The sequence below is a fragment of the Lolium rigidum genome, chromosome 6 (genome assembly GCF_022539505.1).
Source record: "Lolium rigidum isolate FL_2022 chromosome 6, APGP_CSIRO_Lrig_0.1, whole genome shotgun sequence".
Lineage (NCBI taxonomy): Eukaryota > Viridiplantae > Streptophyta > Magnoliopsida > Poales > Poaceae > Lolium > Lolium rigidum.
The window spans coordinates 141729649-141748938 of NC_061513.1; the positions used below are offsets into that span (position 1 = coordinate 141729649).

At 46.8% G+C, this 19290-nt stretch overlaps 1 protein-coding gene and 1 long non-coding RNA gene across 2 annotated transcripts; one reads left to right on the top strand and one right to left on the bottom strand.

The window, feature by feature from the left end:
- The first annotated feature begins 6329 nt into the window (after positions 1-6329).
- LOC124663351 lies at positions 6330-6866 on the top strand. The gene has a single exon (XM_047201066.1). The coding sequence runs from the start codon at positions 6330-6332 to the stop codon at positions 6864-6866; it is 537 nt and encodes a 178-aa protein (XP_047057022.1).
- Positions 6867-14070: 7204 nt separating this feature from the next.
- LOC124663463 lies at positions 14071-14805 on the bottom strand. The gene is made up of 2 exons (XR_006990399.1): positions 14623-14805; positions 14071-14483 (listed from the first exon to the last, which is right to left on the bottom strand). It is a non-coding gene; the product is annotated as an uncharacterized LOC124663463 (long non-coding RNA).
- Between the last annotated feature and the right edge of the window lie 4485 nt (positions 14806-19290).

The window sequence follows — 19290 nt, forward strand, 5'->3', positions numbered from 1 at the left end:
GGGGGGAGGATCCAGTGGCACGCAGGGTGGCGTTCGCAAGTCCTAAACGGGATGTTCCTAGGATCAACTTCATGTTGGTTTTTTGGCCTTGTTTAGGATCGGCTTACGAGCACCGTGCGTGGCCGCAAGGCCCAACCTGGAGTAGGATGATCCGGTTATGCGGTGAAAACCCTAAATCGTCGTAGATCTCATTAGCTTCATCTTGATCAAGCAGGACCACCAAGTATTCGTGCACCCCGTACGGATCATGGGTGGATCGGCTCTTTGAGCCGATTCACAGGATAACCCGAGAGCCGATCGAGGCTCGTATTTAACGTTTACATGTATGCCCTGCAGGAAACTAAGCGAGGCAACCTCATCACCTTCCTGACCAGGTATAGGTCAGGTGGCACGCCCTTGCACTTCGCAACGCCGCGTGTGACCGGAAGAGCATTGCGGGCCGTCGCTCGGAGGGGTCTCAGCCAGCCGCAGCTCTAGGCTCCCCCCGGCTCTACGGTGTTGACAAGGCCGCTGCCCGCCGGTGGGTTTTGGCAGTCAACACATTCTGGCACGCCCGGTGGGACATAAAGATCTCATCTCAAGCATGTCACGTGGCTACCGTAAGAAATAAGGACGTGGTAAAACTTCACGAAGCATTGCAATGAAGAAGGAGGCCGATTCCAGCAATCGGCCAAAATTATCCTCGACATACGTTTTGCCTGAGTTCAGCAGTGATCTAACAAGGAATTCCTGAAGAGCCGATACCCTCAATTACTTGAAAGAATCGGCTCGGGGGGCACTTAGGTGGATAAAACACGAGGATATGAAGTTCGAAGTGGCTTTCAAATGCCCAGCAGCCCAAGATATATTCTTTGATGATGGTGGGTATTGAAGTATGGGGGCCGATGTGTAAATCGGCCGTAAAAAAAATTCAAATTTTTTAAACACAGTCGATGCACAGACATCGACTTTAGAATAGAAAGCCGGTGCATGGCCATCGACTCAAGAGGAACAGCTGTGATAAGCGTAAACCCGATGGAGCAGTTATCGAGTTACATGGAGGGGCTCTTCTGGATGAACTCCTCAATGGGATTGTTTGGTGGCTCAGATCCTCTCTTCAAGAATCTCCAACTCCTTTCTGCAAATCTTCGAGTTCAGCAGTGCCAGTATAAGCGTGCAGTGGCTGAATTGTTACGTCCAGAGTTTTGGAGGGCATCAGAAACTCAAAACATCCTCACCGGAAGTTGCATCGGCCTGCCAAAGATGATGAGCCGATCTGATCAGCAAGACGCATGGATTGAACGGGAGAAGCTCGGGGGGCAGCTCACCCTAAAGGTTCTCTGCTCCGGGGAGCCATGAAGGTAGACACGCAGCCGTTCCCTGGCGTCAACATGGTAGAACTCAGCCGCTCCGCAAGGCGTCGACTAGACTTCTCGTTCGATGTCAACATGGCAGGGTCTGTTTACTGCCATGGGAAAGACAAAGAAGAGAGCAGTCACTCTGGTGGCAAGGACAAAGAGGAGGCCGGTTCAAGCGATCGGCTTCGATATGATGATAAAAGGTACAACAATGAAGACGGTATAGAGTCTTATAATGCTTTCAATATGTCTTTTATGTGAGTTTTGTTGTACCGGTTCATACTTGTGTTTGCTTTAAACAACCTTGCTAGCCTAAACCTTGTATCGAGAGGGAATACTTCTCATGCATCCAAAATCCTTGAGCCAAACACTATGCCACTTGTGTCCACCATACCTACCTACTACATGGTATTTATCCGCCATTCCAAAGTAAATTGCTTGAGTGCTACCTTTAAAATTCCATCATTCACCTTTGCAATATATAGCTCATGGGACAAATAGCTTAAAAACTATTGTGGTATTGAATATGTACTTATGCACTTTATCTCTTATTAAGTTGCTTGTTGTGCGATAACCATGTTTCGGGGACGCCATCAACTATTCCTTGTTGAATATCATGTGAGTTTCTATGCATGTCCGTCTTGTCCGAAGTAAGAGAGATCTACCACCTTAATGGTTGGAGCATGCATATTGTTAGAGAAGAACATTGGGCCGCTAACTAAAGCCATGAATCATGGTGGAAGTTTCAGTTTTGGACATATATCCTCAATCTCATATGAGAATAATAATTGTTGCCACATGCTTATGCATTAAAGAGGAGTCCATTATCTCGTTGTCCATGTTGTCCCGGTATGGATGTCTAAGTTGAGAATAATCAAAAGCGAGAAATCCAAAATGCGAGCTTTCTCCTTAGACCTTTGTACAGGCGGCATGGAGGTACCCCATTGTGACACTTGGTTAAAACATGTGCATTGCAAAGATCCGGTAGTCCAAGCTAATTAGGACAAGGTGCGGGCACTATTAGTATACTATGCATGAGGCTTGCAACTTGTAAGATATAACTTTCATAACTCATATGCTTTATTACTACCGTTGACAAAATTGTTTCATGTTTTCAAAATAAAAGCTCTAGCACAAATTTAGCAATCCATGCTTCCTCTCGCGAAGGGCCTTTCTTCTACTTTTATTGTTGAGTCAGTTTACCCATTTCCTTCTATCTAAAAAAAGCAAACACTTGTGTTAACTGTGCATTGATTCCTACATACTTGCATATTGCATTTGTTATATTACTTTATGTTGACAATATCCAGAAGATGTACACAAGACTGCATCCAGAGTAGCAGGTTCAGTGGGTTTGTTTGAATATGTAGTCATGACATTTGGACTGAAGAACGCTGGTGCAACGTACCAAAGAGCCATGAACTACATATTTCATGATCTGATCGGCAAACTGGTTGAGATCTACATTGACGACGTGGTGGTCAAGTCTGTCTCCGTAGAGGGACACTTGGAGGATTTACGACGCATCCGGGACCGAACTAGGAAATTCGGACTAAGGACGAATCCGAAGAAGCGTGCATTTGGAGTGACGGCCGGTCAATTCTTGGGCTTCTTGGTTCATGAACGCGGAATTGAGATCGGCCTAAAAAGTCAGGAGGAAGTGCGCACAATGAAGCCGCCTACCACGAAAAAGGAACTACAGTGTCAAATCGTGCAGAGAAGTTGAGAAGGCAAGGCATCATGATGAAGGATACTGCGATGGTTCTGCCACGACATGACCCGACGAAGAAAAAGCAGAGTGATTTTGGAATTATAAATTCCAAAACCAGGGGGGCATGTGTTATCACCGAATTTGACCGGATCGAAGTGGGCCGCGATCGGGATGGACTTGAAGAGTATACATGGAAGAAATACATGAATCGGCCTTGCATACCAAGTTTGGGCTAATTGCCCGTGTATCTGTAACATAGTAGATCGCATCTTAGTTTAGAAAGATAGAGTTTGACCCGTGCACGGTTTGGTGCACGCCTAAATTAGAGAGTCCCCTGGACTATAAATATGTACCTAGGGTTTATGGAATAAACAACAACTCACGTTCAACCCCAAAAACAAACCAATCTCGGCGCATCGCCAACTCCTTCATCTCGAGGGTTTCTATCAGGTAAGCGACATGCCGCCTAGATCGCATCTTGCGATCTAGGCAGCACAAGCCCCACGTTGTTCATGCGTTGCTCGCATCGAAGCGTTTTTGATGGCGAGCAACGTAGTTATCATTAGATGTGTTAGGGTTAGCATTGTTCTTCGTTTAAGCATGCTTACGTAGTGCAACCCTTGCATATCTAGCCGTCCTCATGCCTATCTCAGGTGTGGGGGCGGCACCCCGCTTGATCATTATTTAGTAGATCTGATCCGTTACGATTGCTCCTTGTTCTACAAGGATTAGTTTAATATCTGCAATAGTTTGGCCTTACAATGGGGGAGGATCCAGAGTGGCACGCAGGGTGGCGTTCGCAAGTCCTAAACGGGATGTTCCTAGGATCAACTTCATGTTGGTTTTTTGGCCTTGTTTAGGATCGGCTTACGAGCACCGTGCGTGGCCGCAAGGCCCAACCTGGAGTAGGATGATCCGGTTATGCGGTGAAAACCCTAAATCGTCGTAGATCTCATTAGCTTCATCTTGATCAAGCAGGACCACCAAGTATTCGTGCACCCCGTACGGATCATGGGTGGATCGGCTCTTTGAGCCGATTCACAAGATAACCTGAGAGCCGATCGAGGCTCGTATTTAACGTTTACATGTATGCCCCGCAGGAAACTAAGCGAGGCAACCTCATCACCTTCCCCGACCGTGTATAGGTCAGGTGGCACGCCCTTGCACTTCGCAACGCCGCGTGTGACCGGAAGAGCATTGCGGGCCGTCGCTCGGAGGGGTCTCAGCCAGCCGCAGCTCTAGGCTCCCCCCGGCTCTACAGTGTTGACAAGGCCGCTGCCCGCCGGTGGGTTTTGGCAGTCAACAAGCCCATATCTTTGTTGCCAGGAAACTGGCATGACCGCCGAAGAACTGGGCCTTGTAAGCAGAGCTGGCACTGTAAGTCGAGTCGGTAGTGAGAGTCCATGCTATGGAGTCTGGTTGCTCAGGGGTCAAGATGACGGCTTGGATGATGTCCCAAAGCTCCAAATATTGCGCCAGCTGCGTGGGTGTGGTGATCCTGATGAGGGCGGATCCAGTTTTTGTCGCTCAACTCTTTGGCAACCGTGCGGTTTTTCCTGGAGGCGATTTTGAAAAGGTCAGGCGCCCAAGTCGAAAGGGGGCCCCGTCCACACCAGTTGTTGTGTCAGAAGGAGGTAAGCTTTCCGTTGCCAATAGTGATCTTGGTGGAGGCCCTGAAAAGCGCCATGTCAGCATCATCACAAGGAAGCTTTGATCCCGCCCACGTACGCTCGGGGTCTGTCCATTGCAGCCAAGGCCAGCGGAGCCTCAAGGCTCTTCCAGATCTTTCAATATCCGGCATTCCCAAGCCCCACAAAGTCTTCGGTCTGCAGACCGTTTTCCAATTCACAAGGGCTTTCCCATGGGCCACATGTTCTCCCTCGTCCCCCGCCCAGATGAAGGTCCTGGCAATCTTGTTGATCCTGTCTCTAGCCCATTTAGGGAGCGGGATGACCGTAGCGTGGTATACACCGGTAGCCATGAGGACCGTCTTAGCAAGGATGACTCTTCCTGGCCGTGCCAAGTTCTTGCCCATCCACCCTGGCAACTTTCCAGCAATCTTGTCAATTAGAGGCTGCAGGTCGACCTTTCGGAGGCGTCGAAAGTGGAGAGGTAGGCCAAGGTATTTTCCAGGGAAACTGGCCAGTTTAGCCGGGAAGTCAGTGAGGATGTCCAGCAGGTCAATGTCCGCACAGCGCACCGGGAAGATTTCCATCTTCGTCCTGTTGGTGACAAGCCCACTAGCTTTTCCGAAGCAGTCAATGATAGAGGAGATGGCACTGAGGTCGTCCTTGCATGGGTTCACAAAGATCCCAGCATCGTCGGCGTACAGGGAAATCCGGCAGCTTGTGACCCTGGAGCGAATGGGAGTGAGAATGCCCTGTTGGGTGGCAAGGGAGAGGATGCGCTGAAGAGGGTCGATTGCCAGGATGAAGAGCATGGGGGAAAGCGGATCCCCCTGATGAAGACCCCGGGCGTGCCAAAAGGGGGTGCCGGGCTCGCCGTTAAGAAGCACCCTGGAAGTGGCAGAGGATAACGGCAGGCATACCCAATTCCTCCATATTTGGCCAAAGCCCAGAGCCGCAAGGACCTCCAGAAGGTAAGCCCAGCCAACGGAGTCGAAGGCCTTGGAGATATCTAACTTCAGGAAAAGGCTCGGTGTCTTGGAAGAGTGAAGCTCCTTGATGAGGTTCTGAACGTGAAGAAAGTTGTCGTGGATACTGCGTTTCTTGACAAAAGCATTCTGGCACTTGGAGACGATGTCCGGGAGAATCGGAGCTAGACGGTTAGCCAGTAGCTTTGAGAATATCTTCGAAAGGTTGTGTATAAGACTTATGGGTCTGTAATCTCCCACCGTCACCGCTTCGGATTTCTTCGGGATGAGAATGATGTTGGCGAAATTGACCAGGCTAGCACATCCATCCCGGAGATGCGACAAATGGGAACAGTTTCACTGTTACTGAATATATGCCCTAATATCTAGGCAACAATTAGGCATATGGAATCTATTATTATTCCCGCGATTGGCTTCCAAGACCATGACAATGCATGCGCGGCCGCGTATATACTGTACTCCAGTAAAAGAAGGAAATTATTGCGTAATAAAGATTAATTAAGGACGAATCAATCCCAAATCACGATGAATGATTCACGTTACTGTATTCAAATATAAAATCCCTAATTGGTCGGGCGTGACTAATGAGTAGCTGTATAAATTAACATGTTATCGACGTCTATGCTTCTACCCAGGGAAATCTGCAGAATCCACCATCGAAGCGGCAATGGCCTACTCCGTCAATACCAACATCTTGTTCGTTCTCTCTGCTCTCCTCCTCTTTGTGACCACTCAGGCCACCCCCGTTGACCCTCTGCTCCCTACATGCAAGACCGTAGGCGGCGGCACCCCGGACATTGGCATCCAGTTCTGCATGGACGCCTTCCACTCCGATCCCCGGAGCGCACATGGTGGAACTGACCAAGAGCTCGGCATCGTCGCAGTCGACCTCCTCACGGCCAACGCCACCAGCACCAAGGCCAAGATCGATGGCCTTCTCGTCGGCAAGACGGAGGGCGCCACCACACAGTGCCTCAGATCGTGCCAAGCACTTTATGGTGGCATATTGCAGGGGCAGCCTGGCTGCGCCGCCGCGGCCAAGGCCGGGAAGTTCCGCGAGGCGGACAAGTCCCTTGGGAAATCGGCAGCCGCAGCCAAGGAGTGTGAGGATGGCTTCAGCAAGAAAAACTTCGCGTCGCCGTTGACGGTGGAGAACGGCAATGCATTCCGGCTCGCGAACCTCGCTGCCGCCTTACTCTTCTAGATGCTACTTTTTGTGTGTCAATAAAATACCAGATGATATGCTCTTTAATGAATATATATAACATGGATAATTTTTGCCATAAAATAAGATTGCTTTTCACGAAAGATTAGTTTTTGGTGGTGGAGATAAGAGCATCTCCAGTCACGACCCTCAAACAGCGTCGCATCGAGCGTTTGGAGGACGTGTTTCGTTTGTGTCGCGTTCGGGGACGTCGCTCCCCAGCCGCGTCCCCCAAACATTAAAATACTATTTTTTTGCATTTTTATTTCAATAAAGAGTAGAAAAATTCCACAAACTAATACATAATTGTGAACATGGTTTACACGAAGATATGATTTGAAACATGATTTTCCACAAACTAATACATAGTTTGAACCATGGTTGATATAAATATAAAACATTGCAAAATAACCAAACCTAACTAGTGTTGGCATCGAAGATTTCGTGTGTTCGCAGCCAAGAAAAAACACTCGCAGGCACACCCAGTCACCCAAACTGAAAAATCGTTGCGAAGAAACAACACTCAGTCGTTGTCCTCCTCGGCGCTGTCGCCGTGGTAGTGCCGCCGGTAGCGCGTCTCGTCGAACAACTTGACGCTCATGTCCCGCACACCAAGGTAGGAGAACATGAGCACGAAGCCGGCTTCGAGGTGGTGGTAGCGCGCGAACTTCTCCCAGGCGATGTGGAGGTACATCTTGCCGCGCACGTCGTAGATCGCGTCCACAATCCACCGGCAGCAGCCGCAGGCAGCCTCCCGCTGATGCAGCGAGCCCGGCTCGTCGCCGGCGACGAAGTCGGCGAACGTGTCCGGCAACCTCTAGATGTCGTGTCGCCCTTGAGGACGATGACTGTCACGCTCCGAGACCGGGTCTGGACGAGACAGCCGCCGCGCGCCTATAAACCGAGAGGCTTATACTCGCGCAAGGCTAAAAATGCAGGCATAAACCAGCACAGTGGATCTCGAGAAACTCATCTATTCAATATTACAAATTTATTTACAATTACACTGGAATTACAACTAAATTCTCTAATTCGCTTCCCGCCCGCTGGTCCAGCCTAAACCTTCGACGACGAGGTCTTCTCTGTTAACGTCAACTGTGTCTAAAAATAATGGGGGAGCTGGGTGAGTACGACAAGTCATACTCAACAAACTGATTATACACAATCATATAAAATATAAAATAGAAATGCTTTTTCAAAACAACAACATGTGGTTAAGGTATTAGGCAATTTAAAACGCATGGTGCCACACATGAAAGTAAGTTTCCCTGCCCGGGAATCACAGGGGTGAAATTCACACTTTTACACTCTGCAGAGGGGTACTCCGACATCGACAGCCTCAACTAGCACCACACAGGCGCTAGCGGAGCAAAGCCCTTTAGCCCACTAGAACCCGGACACCTGAACCTACTGATGTCGATCGCTCCTACGGATCCATCATCGACACGTTCCACAACAGGGCCGTCCCCAGCGGAGAACTCAGTCAGTCCCATACCTGAACTATGACCGGTACAATATGTTTACCTTCGTAGCACCAAGTTTTCTCTTATAAAAATATGTATTTCTCATGTTAATCACTTCCTCTCAATATTCGGCTAATGCCCGATTCGTACCGGTGGCTCCAGTGGATCCATCACCGTATACAGACACCGGCGTATTAAACCACAATATTTCAACGGAATAATCACATGTCTCTACTAAATAATCTATCATCAATTTAACAACAAAACATACTTTACAAAAATGCATGAGAGGGTATAAGCCAGCTTGCCTTAGATAAAATCATCAGCCCTGGAAATAATAACCCAGATCAATATTTTCTCCTAATAAAACCTTACAATCAAATGAAATCCAAAAGCTGCACAAACTCTGCACTACAGCTGTTGGCTCTCCTCTATAATTCAGCAGCGTCTCTCTTGTACATGTTCTCGCCGTCTCTCTCGGTGGGGTACTTTTGCATGGCTCTCACTCTACTGGCTCGCTATTTCTCTCGGCTCTACGCTCATCTTCTCGGTCGTGATGTGCGCGAGACATAGTGCAGCAGCAAGCTATTTATAGGAAGCCGCACCGTTTGTCAGGCAATAATATCAGGCCGCTTGACGGAAAATCATGAGATGAACCGGGCGGCACATGCACCGGCCTTAACTCGTTCTCCCATTGGCTGAGGAACTGGTGGTCCTGAAACATCGCTTTTGATACTTGGGTGGACAACAACATACATACATGTATAAATACACGGGATGGGACCAGTCGGGAGAGAGAAAAAGGTAAGAAATTTAAAGCTTGGTCAGACGTTCCCCCAAATCATGTTTCTCTCTCCTCATCTTCCCCAAAATATTTTCTTCTCCTCCTTCGAAAATCGAAATTCATGGCTCCATCCAAAGAAAAAGCAGATGCTGGAGCACGCCGCTGCGGCGTCCCTGCCGCTGTGGAGATCTTTGCTGGACCACGCCGTTGTGCCGCCCTGCAGCTGGAGCACACGACAGGCGCGCGCGGCAGTATGTGTGCGCATGCGCGGGTGGCATGCGCGTACATGGGGCGCCGGCGGCGTGATGGGGCGCGCCAAGGAGAACGCCGCGGTCCACAACCTAGTCGCCACTGCGTCGTGTCAGCGGCCGCTTCGCTGTGTCAGTAGCCGGACGTGTCGCCGCCACCGTGCTGTCTGCTGTGTTAGCATGTCCACGGGGTGTGGCGCCAGACAAGGCGGCCGTTGCATCCCACGTGCACCTTGCTGCAGCCGACGGCGAGCTCGACGTACCACATCCCGGGCGCCATGGTCCAGAGCACGAATCCGCCCTGCTCGACGGCAGCAGCGCCGCGGCCGCTTGGCCCGCGGGTCTTGACGACGCGCGTTGCGGACTGACCGCAGCGTCCTGTAGCCGCCGGACACCGCCAACAACAGGCACGTACGATGGGGGCGCCCTTGATGGAGAGGAGAGCCGGGTCGGCGAGGCTGGACGAGAAGGGCGTGCGCGTGAGGTAGCCGCGGACCCAGTGCCCAAACCCCTCCCTCCGGCCGGAGTCCTCCGCGACGAACGCCAGCGGCCCTGCGCCTTGCGCTCTGCCCCACTGGAGAGGCCCCAGCGCCGCCGGCGTCCACGCCCTACGACGTCGTCCTCAAGCTCGGCGCCTACAAGGCCTTCTGGGAGATGTCCCCGGTGCTCCAGTTCGCGCACCTCACCTGCGTACATGCAGTGCTCGACGACCTCCGCGGCTCCGCCTGCATCCACGTCCTCGACTTCGACATCGGCATGGGCGGGCAGTGGGCGTCGCTCATGCAAGAGCTTGCGCTGGGCCTGCGAGCTCATGTGGTCCACACACATGCGGGGCTGCAACTTTATGCTCTGCTGCGCTGGGCCTGCGAACTCATTTATTTCGGCAGGTCCGCACAAATGTATTCGTATACGAGTAGTATCTCACCTGCGGGAGTGGACCTTGTACATGATTGCTGGACCAATCAGCAGCCGAGTTAACGTGGGTTCATATGCCGCCGAGTTCCATCTATTCACTCTCGCCGCTTGACGTTTAACGTTAAGGAAAGCTAGCCAAAATATCTGCCGATGTCCTCTATCTCCTGAAATGTCTAACATGCAGCTATACACAACGTACTGCTACTAGCTCTTCTAGCTAGCTCATATGATATAATAACTAGTTAAATGCCCGTACGTTGCTACGGCTTTCTTAAATATATTTTTTAGCCACACATGTAATCATAATCACGTGAAAAATATATCGTTGTGGAGGATATATAAATGAAGACACCTTTATAATCAATATTTTGACAACAACATTCCTAAAAAAATTGACAATAAGACCATCCAAGCATTTAGTTTATGGAAACTATAAGGCGTGTTCTTGTCCTTTGATCTTTTCGTCACCGGAATCTTAAAGTTACATACTACTATTTGGCACGAAAAATCTAGTTCTGGCCCCGGGTGTAGATATACATGGGTGAATAAAAATATCGAAAAAAATAACACACAATTTCAAAAAAAAAACTGAAATTTTTGTACGAAGAACATGAACAAGTGTTCTAACTTCACATAAAAAATCTCCTAGAAAAGACATATATAGTGGTTTTTGCAAAAAACACAAAATGTGGTGTTGTTTGGAACATCTCGATTTGTTGCTTACATCACTACGATTTGTCTTTTTTTGCTAGATATGTCTTTTCTCAGAGATTTTTGGTGTGCAGTTAGAACACTTGTTCATGTACAAAAATTTCAGTTTTATAGGATTTATTTGCTATTTTATTCAAAAAAAATCAACCAGGAGCATCTACATCTGGGTTTAGAAATATCTTGTCCTATTTGGTATTGCTTTATTTATGGTTCTCGTTCATTTTTAAGTGAAATAACTATAATAAAATGCATAATTTTTGAATCTCCGTGAATTTCTATTTATTATTATTATTATTCTTTTCTTTTTGGTATTATCGGTAGAATTGAGAACTTTGATACGTACCTACTTTTGTATGGATAAATAATTTCTCAATATATTCTGTGGCGCCGGTGCCACTACATCTTATCGGTGGCATCGACTCCTAGCCTCAACCCCAAACGCGACCTCCAAATAATTTTTACAAATTCAAATATTAAAGACCTATCACATAACTTTGATGCCTACAAATCGATCACATAGACTTGACGATCACCTCATCAATGTCTAGTGAACCAAAAAAAAAAGGACGCACGCCAGCCATCATTACATAGCCGCGAAACTCAAAGGAAGGACGAGATCATCCACCATGGTAGAAGGCACCTCCTACGGAGTTGTCTATGATGGAGTAACTGTGGCAAGTCCCCCTTTTATAGCTAAGTACCACTATCTAGCAAGGGTTTATTTCTGTAAGATATGATCAGGCATATACACAGACCTATTTCTGAAAAGGTATCAATCTCAGATGCACATGCGAGATAGTAAAACTTACATGCGTACTTTATTTGTTTTTGAAGTCCCCATGTCTCTTTTTTTCATGAAAATAGCTGTTTTATCACAAATTTCTGATAAGGCGAGAACAAGTTTTGGTCCAAAAGTTTCAACGTGCAAAATTAGATATATAATCTAACATAGAACTCCACAAATCAATTGGACTCACATGATAGGCTGCTGCCGTGCAATATAAAGATGATGGAACTAACTCTCTGCTTATCATTTATAAATGTTTGATATTATGCAACAATGCTCACACTTAACTTGTTGACAGCAGTGGGCACTAAACCATCTCAATTATCATTTATAACTATTATGCAACAATGCTCACAGTTAATTTGTTGACGGCAGCAGGTACTAAACCATCTCCCGGGACTGGTGACGAAACATCCAGATCAATTTTAAACTGGGAGTTGCCCGTAAGCTTCTTTACAGCAGGAACACCATTCCCGATCAATCATGAAAGATAGGATCCATCTAAATCTTTGAACAGGAAACCCCTCAATACAATATTGTGGAGCCTCCGATGTAGCTCATATGTGGCTCCTTGGATGAAACCATCCTATTTGATTAAAAACTTGAAGGCATGTCCTCTCATCCTTCCAAGGCATAACCAAATACAATTATATTAAATTTTCCTCCAATATTCAGATATGAGAACATGCAGATTCTTCAGCGACAGCAAAGGGAGTTACACACGGTATCTAATGTTTGTAATCTATTACAGGTTTAAGGAAACACCAACAAAAGCCTGCCTGCCAAGAAAGGGATAAAAGAAACATAAGAACATGTTGGTTGTGGATACGAAAATATATCTACGGAGTATTAAGGAGCAATGATGTAAAAGACAAAAATAAGGCCAAGAAACCATCATGTTTCCTAGAAGCCATGAGTGGATATGCTAATGAGCTTTTCTATCCAAGGAACTGGATGGGCATTAAGCTTCAGAGAATTTCAGACAACGGAAAATAAAAGCAAGTAAACAGTATGCTTCTCTATCAAGGTTCCTAGCCGCATTAGTATGCATATTTTTCAATAATAACCATGGAGAAAAGATACACATATCTAGAGTACTAATTATATATCACAACCACTACGTTATCCCACACCCAATTAGAAAGATGAAGGTTAACAGTTAGAATGACACAACAAGGCCCAATAGCTTTCCAGACCACTTGGGCAATGTGACAACAAGTTTAGGAAATGGAAATAGAAACAATTTGATAAAAAAGACTTGACCGGATAAAGTTGTTAAGAGAAGCAGTATTCCAGCTATCATAGGGTAAATGGCGTCTGCACTTAGATCAACAGGGTAATCATTTGGTTCTTTCTTGCAGAGCTTAAAGAGTAAATACTGTGTTAACTGTTCGGCCCATTCAAATGTTATAGACATCAGGGACACATCAGTTAACGAAATTAGTCTACAGGAAACCTAAGAGAATAAACCTAAATAATGTACCTCATGTTCTTCGCCAAACACTCGGCATGATGTTGTTTCTGATGGGTACTTCATGCGGCCGACTACTCATCCATCCAGGCGATTAGTTTGGCAGTAGTGGCGGGTACCATGATCTCAGGGAGAAGGTGCTTTCGGTAGCCCTCGTCTGTCCATACATACATCACGCTTGGCTAAAGGGAGTAAGTGAGAGCGTTCGGGTAGATGTCTTCCCTTTCCCTCCAGGATGCTCTTCAGGTGCCCCTCTCTTTAGCATAGAGTCATGACATAAATCTTTAGAAACCATACTGACCAAAAGAATTCTTTCTTCAGGAAAAACATGTTAAGAAATGTTCAAGTTTCAAAAGTAAAATGTTCAGGGTATATTACAAGAGTACATCATAATATTGTTAACATAACTACCAACAACAGACCTAAAAATGCACAACGATCTAAACATATATGTCATTTTAAAGAATAAAAATAAAAGTTCAAAAGCTTCTGATGGTTTAACGAAAGGGAAATTGCCATTGCAATTTGCAAACCACATTAGCTCTACAAATACAAATATACAAGGGCCAGATCCGTGTGACAACTTCAGCTCTCCTACTCCGCTTCCACTTTGTTGGACAAATGTTGGCCTGAAGCTAAAAATTGTAAAACTTCAAAGGATATACACTGTGACTCAAGATGGTATCTGATTCATCCAACTGTGATGATCAATAAAGAATGACAAGCCATTAATAGAATTATGGACATAACAAGCTTCATGTTTTAGTACTAAGTGATTGTCTGAATAAATTCTCCAACCTCCTCTCAGGTAGCATAACAGTTAGGGAAATAAATTAGGCAACATCACATATCTTAAACTTTCAGTCTGTTAACAATACGGAGGAGATTTCACTGAATATCTTCATATAACGCATGAGGCTGTCATATCTCATGAGCTCGAAAAAAAAATCTGCCCCAATAACAAAAACGCAGAAGACTTTACAATATTATCAGACGGAAGGTCAAGTGCGTTCAAAGTAACTACTGTGTTGTCCCAACTTCCATTAAGCACCCGCTTTCTGAAAAAGATTCACCACTGGTGAATGCAGTGGTATATTTTGAAGCCTTTTGTTCTGACATATGACAAAGGAGAACAGGCTGACTGATAAAATCTTAACGCATTTCTGGATGCAACCACCATTCATTCCTCAAGATTCATCTCCAAGAAAGGATCCAATTTTGAGATGACCAAAATCCTGCTACTCCAGCAAACACAATCAGATCCAAAGTCATTTTTTCCATGAAGGTAACGGGATGTGATCCCAGCACGAAGACCCTGCACTAACCGTGCTACCCAATCAAGGGAAGACCAAGATAATCACCAGGCTTGACGCTCACCTCAAGAACCGAGCCATAACTGATCCGATCTGGGGATGGCGGAGCCGCATGGCTGTGAATCGTTGGGCGGGACGCGCTGCGGAGGGTGTCGCGCTGGTGTGGCGGTCATCACCGCCGGGGCGACATAGCCATGCCGTGCTAACAGGCTCATTTACCCTTCGCCGCCTATCCTGCCCACGGCTCTCTCTCCCCTACCCACCGCTTGCCCTAAGCTCCTCGCCGTAGCGCGGCTGGCCACGGGAGAGAGGGCGACCATCAAGGCCGGCGGGCATGCGTGTCCCTGAGCGCCAGAGGACCGGTAGGAGGTGGGAGGGGCTGGAGTATCCAGGGAGGCGGGTGGTGAGGCGGCGGCGTGATTGGATTTGGATACCGAGGAAGAAAGGGCTTAGGGTTGAGAGGCGAGAGGAGGCGAGAGAGATCTCGGGTGGGAGGTTAGCACGGACGGGCGGGGAGAGAATCGAATCGGACGGTGCTTTTTTGGTAGCAAGTAATTGGACGGACAGGATACTTCCAATGACGACCACCAAAGTGCGTTGAGTGTCAAACGACCAACTCCCATTTAATAGTAAAGATACTACAATCGTTTGGGCACAAACAAATCAGGTTCTCATAATTACTTTTTTTAAAACTCTACGTTTTAGTGCATGCAAAGCTATACATCTAATTTTAATATAAGAGACTGGCAACACAATAAAATCATTTGCAGCAAATTATCAATTAACTTAGATTAATTAATAACTACACAATTCGGGTTATCACATCCTTCCCACCTTATAAGAATTTCGTCCCCGAAATTCAAACACTAAAACAAACATCTTATATACTAACTTGTATCCTCCGGCTATAGAAGCTAGAAACATATTCCAAGGTATACTGAAGAACTAATAAGAATGACAGGCAAAACATGTAAACTAGTCATAGTTGTCATGGTACGGAAAACCAACTCAAGATCACAAAATTAGATAGTGCAAAGCAAATTTCCATTTACTAAAAACATTTTTCTCACAACAATCTAGGAGTCTACCAAGTATTTAGAAGCTCTACTAATACGTAAGAATTAATAAGCATAAAAAAACTAAGCAATCAGTTTGAGCAGTACTGACACGAAGAAGAAGAAGCTCAAGTTCACAGCAACAATCGAGTAGTAAAGAAGTTGACTATGCATCTAATAAAACTAGTTTAGTCATGGCAATTTACTAATCAAACAACAAGCAGTAAGTTTAATTCTATAACTTGCACAGGCATGAAAAGATTACCACGATTACTAGTCGTAAAATCTACGATCCACCCATTTTCCCCACATCCTAAAACCTAGAGCTCTGATACCACTTTAAGTGTGACATCCTGGCCTAGGGCTTAATATGATTGATAGGATACTCATACCAACAAGTTGCAACTTATTTCCCGGAAGCTCATCTTCAAAGAACTCCGAGGTTAAGCGTGTTTGGCCCGGATTAATTTGAGGATGGGTGACCGACCGGGAAGTAGTTCCCGGGTGCGCACGAGTGAGCACAAAGTGCGCAGGAAAGACATGTGTTGGTCTGTGGGGCTAGTCTAGAGATCCTAGTGAGCTGTCAGGGGTAACAGGCCCGGACAGGGGGTGGTCGGGGTGTTACAATGACGAACTCGAACAGCACTTGCCGCTCCTCCTCCTGCAGGTTCGACGATGAAGATGACGGTGTCGCAGGCGACAGCGAGCGTGCATCTCTGCCGCGGCCATGGCCCCGACCACGGCCGCGACCTCGTCCTCCGCCGCTACAAGCCACGGTGTCGACTCTTGAGATGGTGGCGGCTAGGGTTGGGGAGAGAGGCGCTAGGGTTTGTGTGTGAGAGAGACGATGAGAGGCGGCCCTTTTATAGGCCGCAAGGACGCGGGGGAGCGGTGACGCTCATTAACGCCGGCACGCAGAGCTAAGCCCGACGAGACGCTTCGTTGCGCATCTGCGGGGACTGCACCGTCGCAGCGCGCCAATAACTTTCGTCACGAGGTAGGCGACAGTTAGGTTAAACTTCAATGTGTCGTTGACGCATCGGGCCTGCCACGCCTCACCTCGCTTTTCTTTGTGTCCGGCGTCCCCGGAGCGTCCCCTGTGTAGCGGGGATGGGCTCGAGGCACCGGACACCGTATCTGGCCGCGCCAGACAAAAAGAGGTTTTGGGGCACGTGGTTGGGAACGTTTTTTTGTCTAGCGCGCCCCAAATCCCTTTGGGAGACACGACTGAAGATGCTCTAAGGGCAGGTGGCGCTGTATATTTGCTGCATCCGGATGGAGCGCTGGACCCAACGATAGCTTCAGCGGACGCTGTATTTGCGCGCGGCGTCGGCACAAGCTACATTCACACTTTTGTATCCACTCAACAGTATGAAATTAAATCAACAATAATTGTTGAGTTTATTGTTTTTGAACACAAGTAAATAGTACACGGTCAATAAAATAAATAGAACAAATTGTTAATCAAGAAATACAACAAATAAAGTAGCTCACATATTGTTGTCCATTCCATTTTCACCACTCCTCCCTCGTGCGCATCATTGGACCGAATCACTTGATACGAAGCAATGAAACGAGCGACCCTATCAATTCATAGTGGGGGTGGTCAACATCTTTGTCACGATCGGCCTCTGCATGCGTTCATGATATACTAAAGGCACTCTTGGTCCCAAAACCTCGCCGGTCCTCTCATAATAGCAAATTGGACTTACAAAATCATGAATGCCCTCTCCACATCTTTCCTATCTACCCTTGTCCATTGTGAAACCGAGTTTGTTTCTTACCTTTTGGTTTGACAACCTTCTTGACAAATATTTGCCACCTTGGGTATATGTCGTTGGCAAGAAAGTAGTCATAGTTGTACTTGCGGCCATTTGCTTCGAACTCCACTTGTGTACCTTCACGCAATGCAAGCCTCGTCATAAGGGTTGTTTATGTCATTGCATGAGCCGGGCATTTGAAAGAATGCATGCCAAATCCAAGTCTCTTCATCAACCATTGCTTCAAAAACGATAGTGGAGTCTTTTTTGTGCGCTTTAAATTGTTCGTTCCATGCAGAGGGACAATTCTTACTCCAATGCATACAATCGGGTGAGCCAATCATACCTACAAACCCCCGAGATGTGTTCTGCTCCAAAAGCCCTGTTGTGTCTTCTGCAGTTGGGGCTCTTAAGTATGTGGAAACAGACAGTTTCACAATTGCGACCACAAACCGCTTCACACACATGATAGCGGTACTCTCACCCATGACCAAGTGGTCATCGACTAGATCTGCATCGTATGCCAACATACGCAGGGGGCGGTCACCTTTTGCTAGGTGCTATGGCCAAGCTCTCCTGTGGAATTCCTCTGTTGCTCAAAGTATCGATCATGCTTCATCACCTCCTTTACGATGTGCTTGAATAAGTCGATGCTCATCCGAAAACGCAGACGAAAGTAGCTCTCGGGATATGTTAGATTTTCAGTGAAATACATCCGCATCAACTTGTTGTGGATTTGCTCCCTCCACAACTTCTGTCTACCAAAAACCAAGCCACCAATCTTCGGCTTACATAACATCCGAAAACGCAGGCGAAAGTAGCTCTCGGGATATGTCAGATTTTCATTGAAATACATCCAATCAACTTGTTGTGGCCTTTGATTCCCTCCCTCCACAACTTCTGTCTACCAAAAACCAAGCCACCAATCTTCGGCTTACCAAACTTCAGTCTATAATCAACTCAATCATAGTATTCATTATTCGTCGGATCCCAGCAAAGACAACATGTAGCATTACATAAAAATGATCTTGATCATGTTAGGTAGTTCACAAGATCTAAACATGAAGCATAAGGAGGAGAAGACAACCATCTAGCTATTGCTATGGACCCGTAGTCCAGAGATGAACTACTCACGCATCGCTTCGACGGTGGACATGGTGATGAAGAGGCCTCCGGTGATGATCTCCCTCTCTGGCGGGTGATGGCGCGTGATGGGGCTTGATGGAGTGTTGCTTCCTCCCCGGCGATGGCACCAGCAAAGCTGCTTGTGACGGTAAAGCACACGTCCGTTGGGAACCCCAAGAGGAAGGTGTGATGCGTACAACAGCGAGTTTTCCCTCAGTAAGAAACCAAGGTTATCGAACCAGTAGGAGATGAAGGCCACGTGAAGGTTGTTGGTGAAGGAGTGTAGTGCGGCGCAACACCAGGGATTCCGGCGCCAACGTGGAACCTGCACAACACAATCAAAATACTTTGCCCCAACTTAACAGTGAGGTTGTCAATCTCGCCGGCTTGCTGTAAACAAACGATTAAACGTATGGTGTGGAGAATGATGTTTGCTTGCAAAGAACAACAGAGAACAATGGTTGCAGTAGGTTGTATTTCAGATGTAAAAGAATGAACTGGGGTCCACAGTTCACTAGTGGTGTCTCTCCAATAAGATAAATAACATGTCGGGTGAACAAATTACAGTTGGGCAATTGACAAATAGAGAGGGCATAACAATGCACATACATATCATGATGACTACTATGAGATTTACTTAGGGCATTACGACAAAGAACATAGACCGCTATCCAGCATGCATCTATGCCTAAAAAGTCCACCTTCGGGTTAGCATCCGCACCCTTCCAGTATTAAGTTGCAAATAACAGACAATTGCATTAAGTACCGTGCGTAATGTAAACAATACAAATA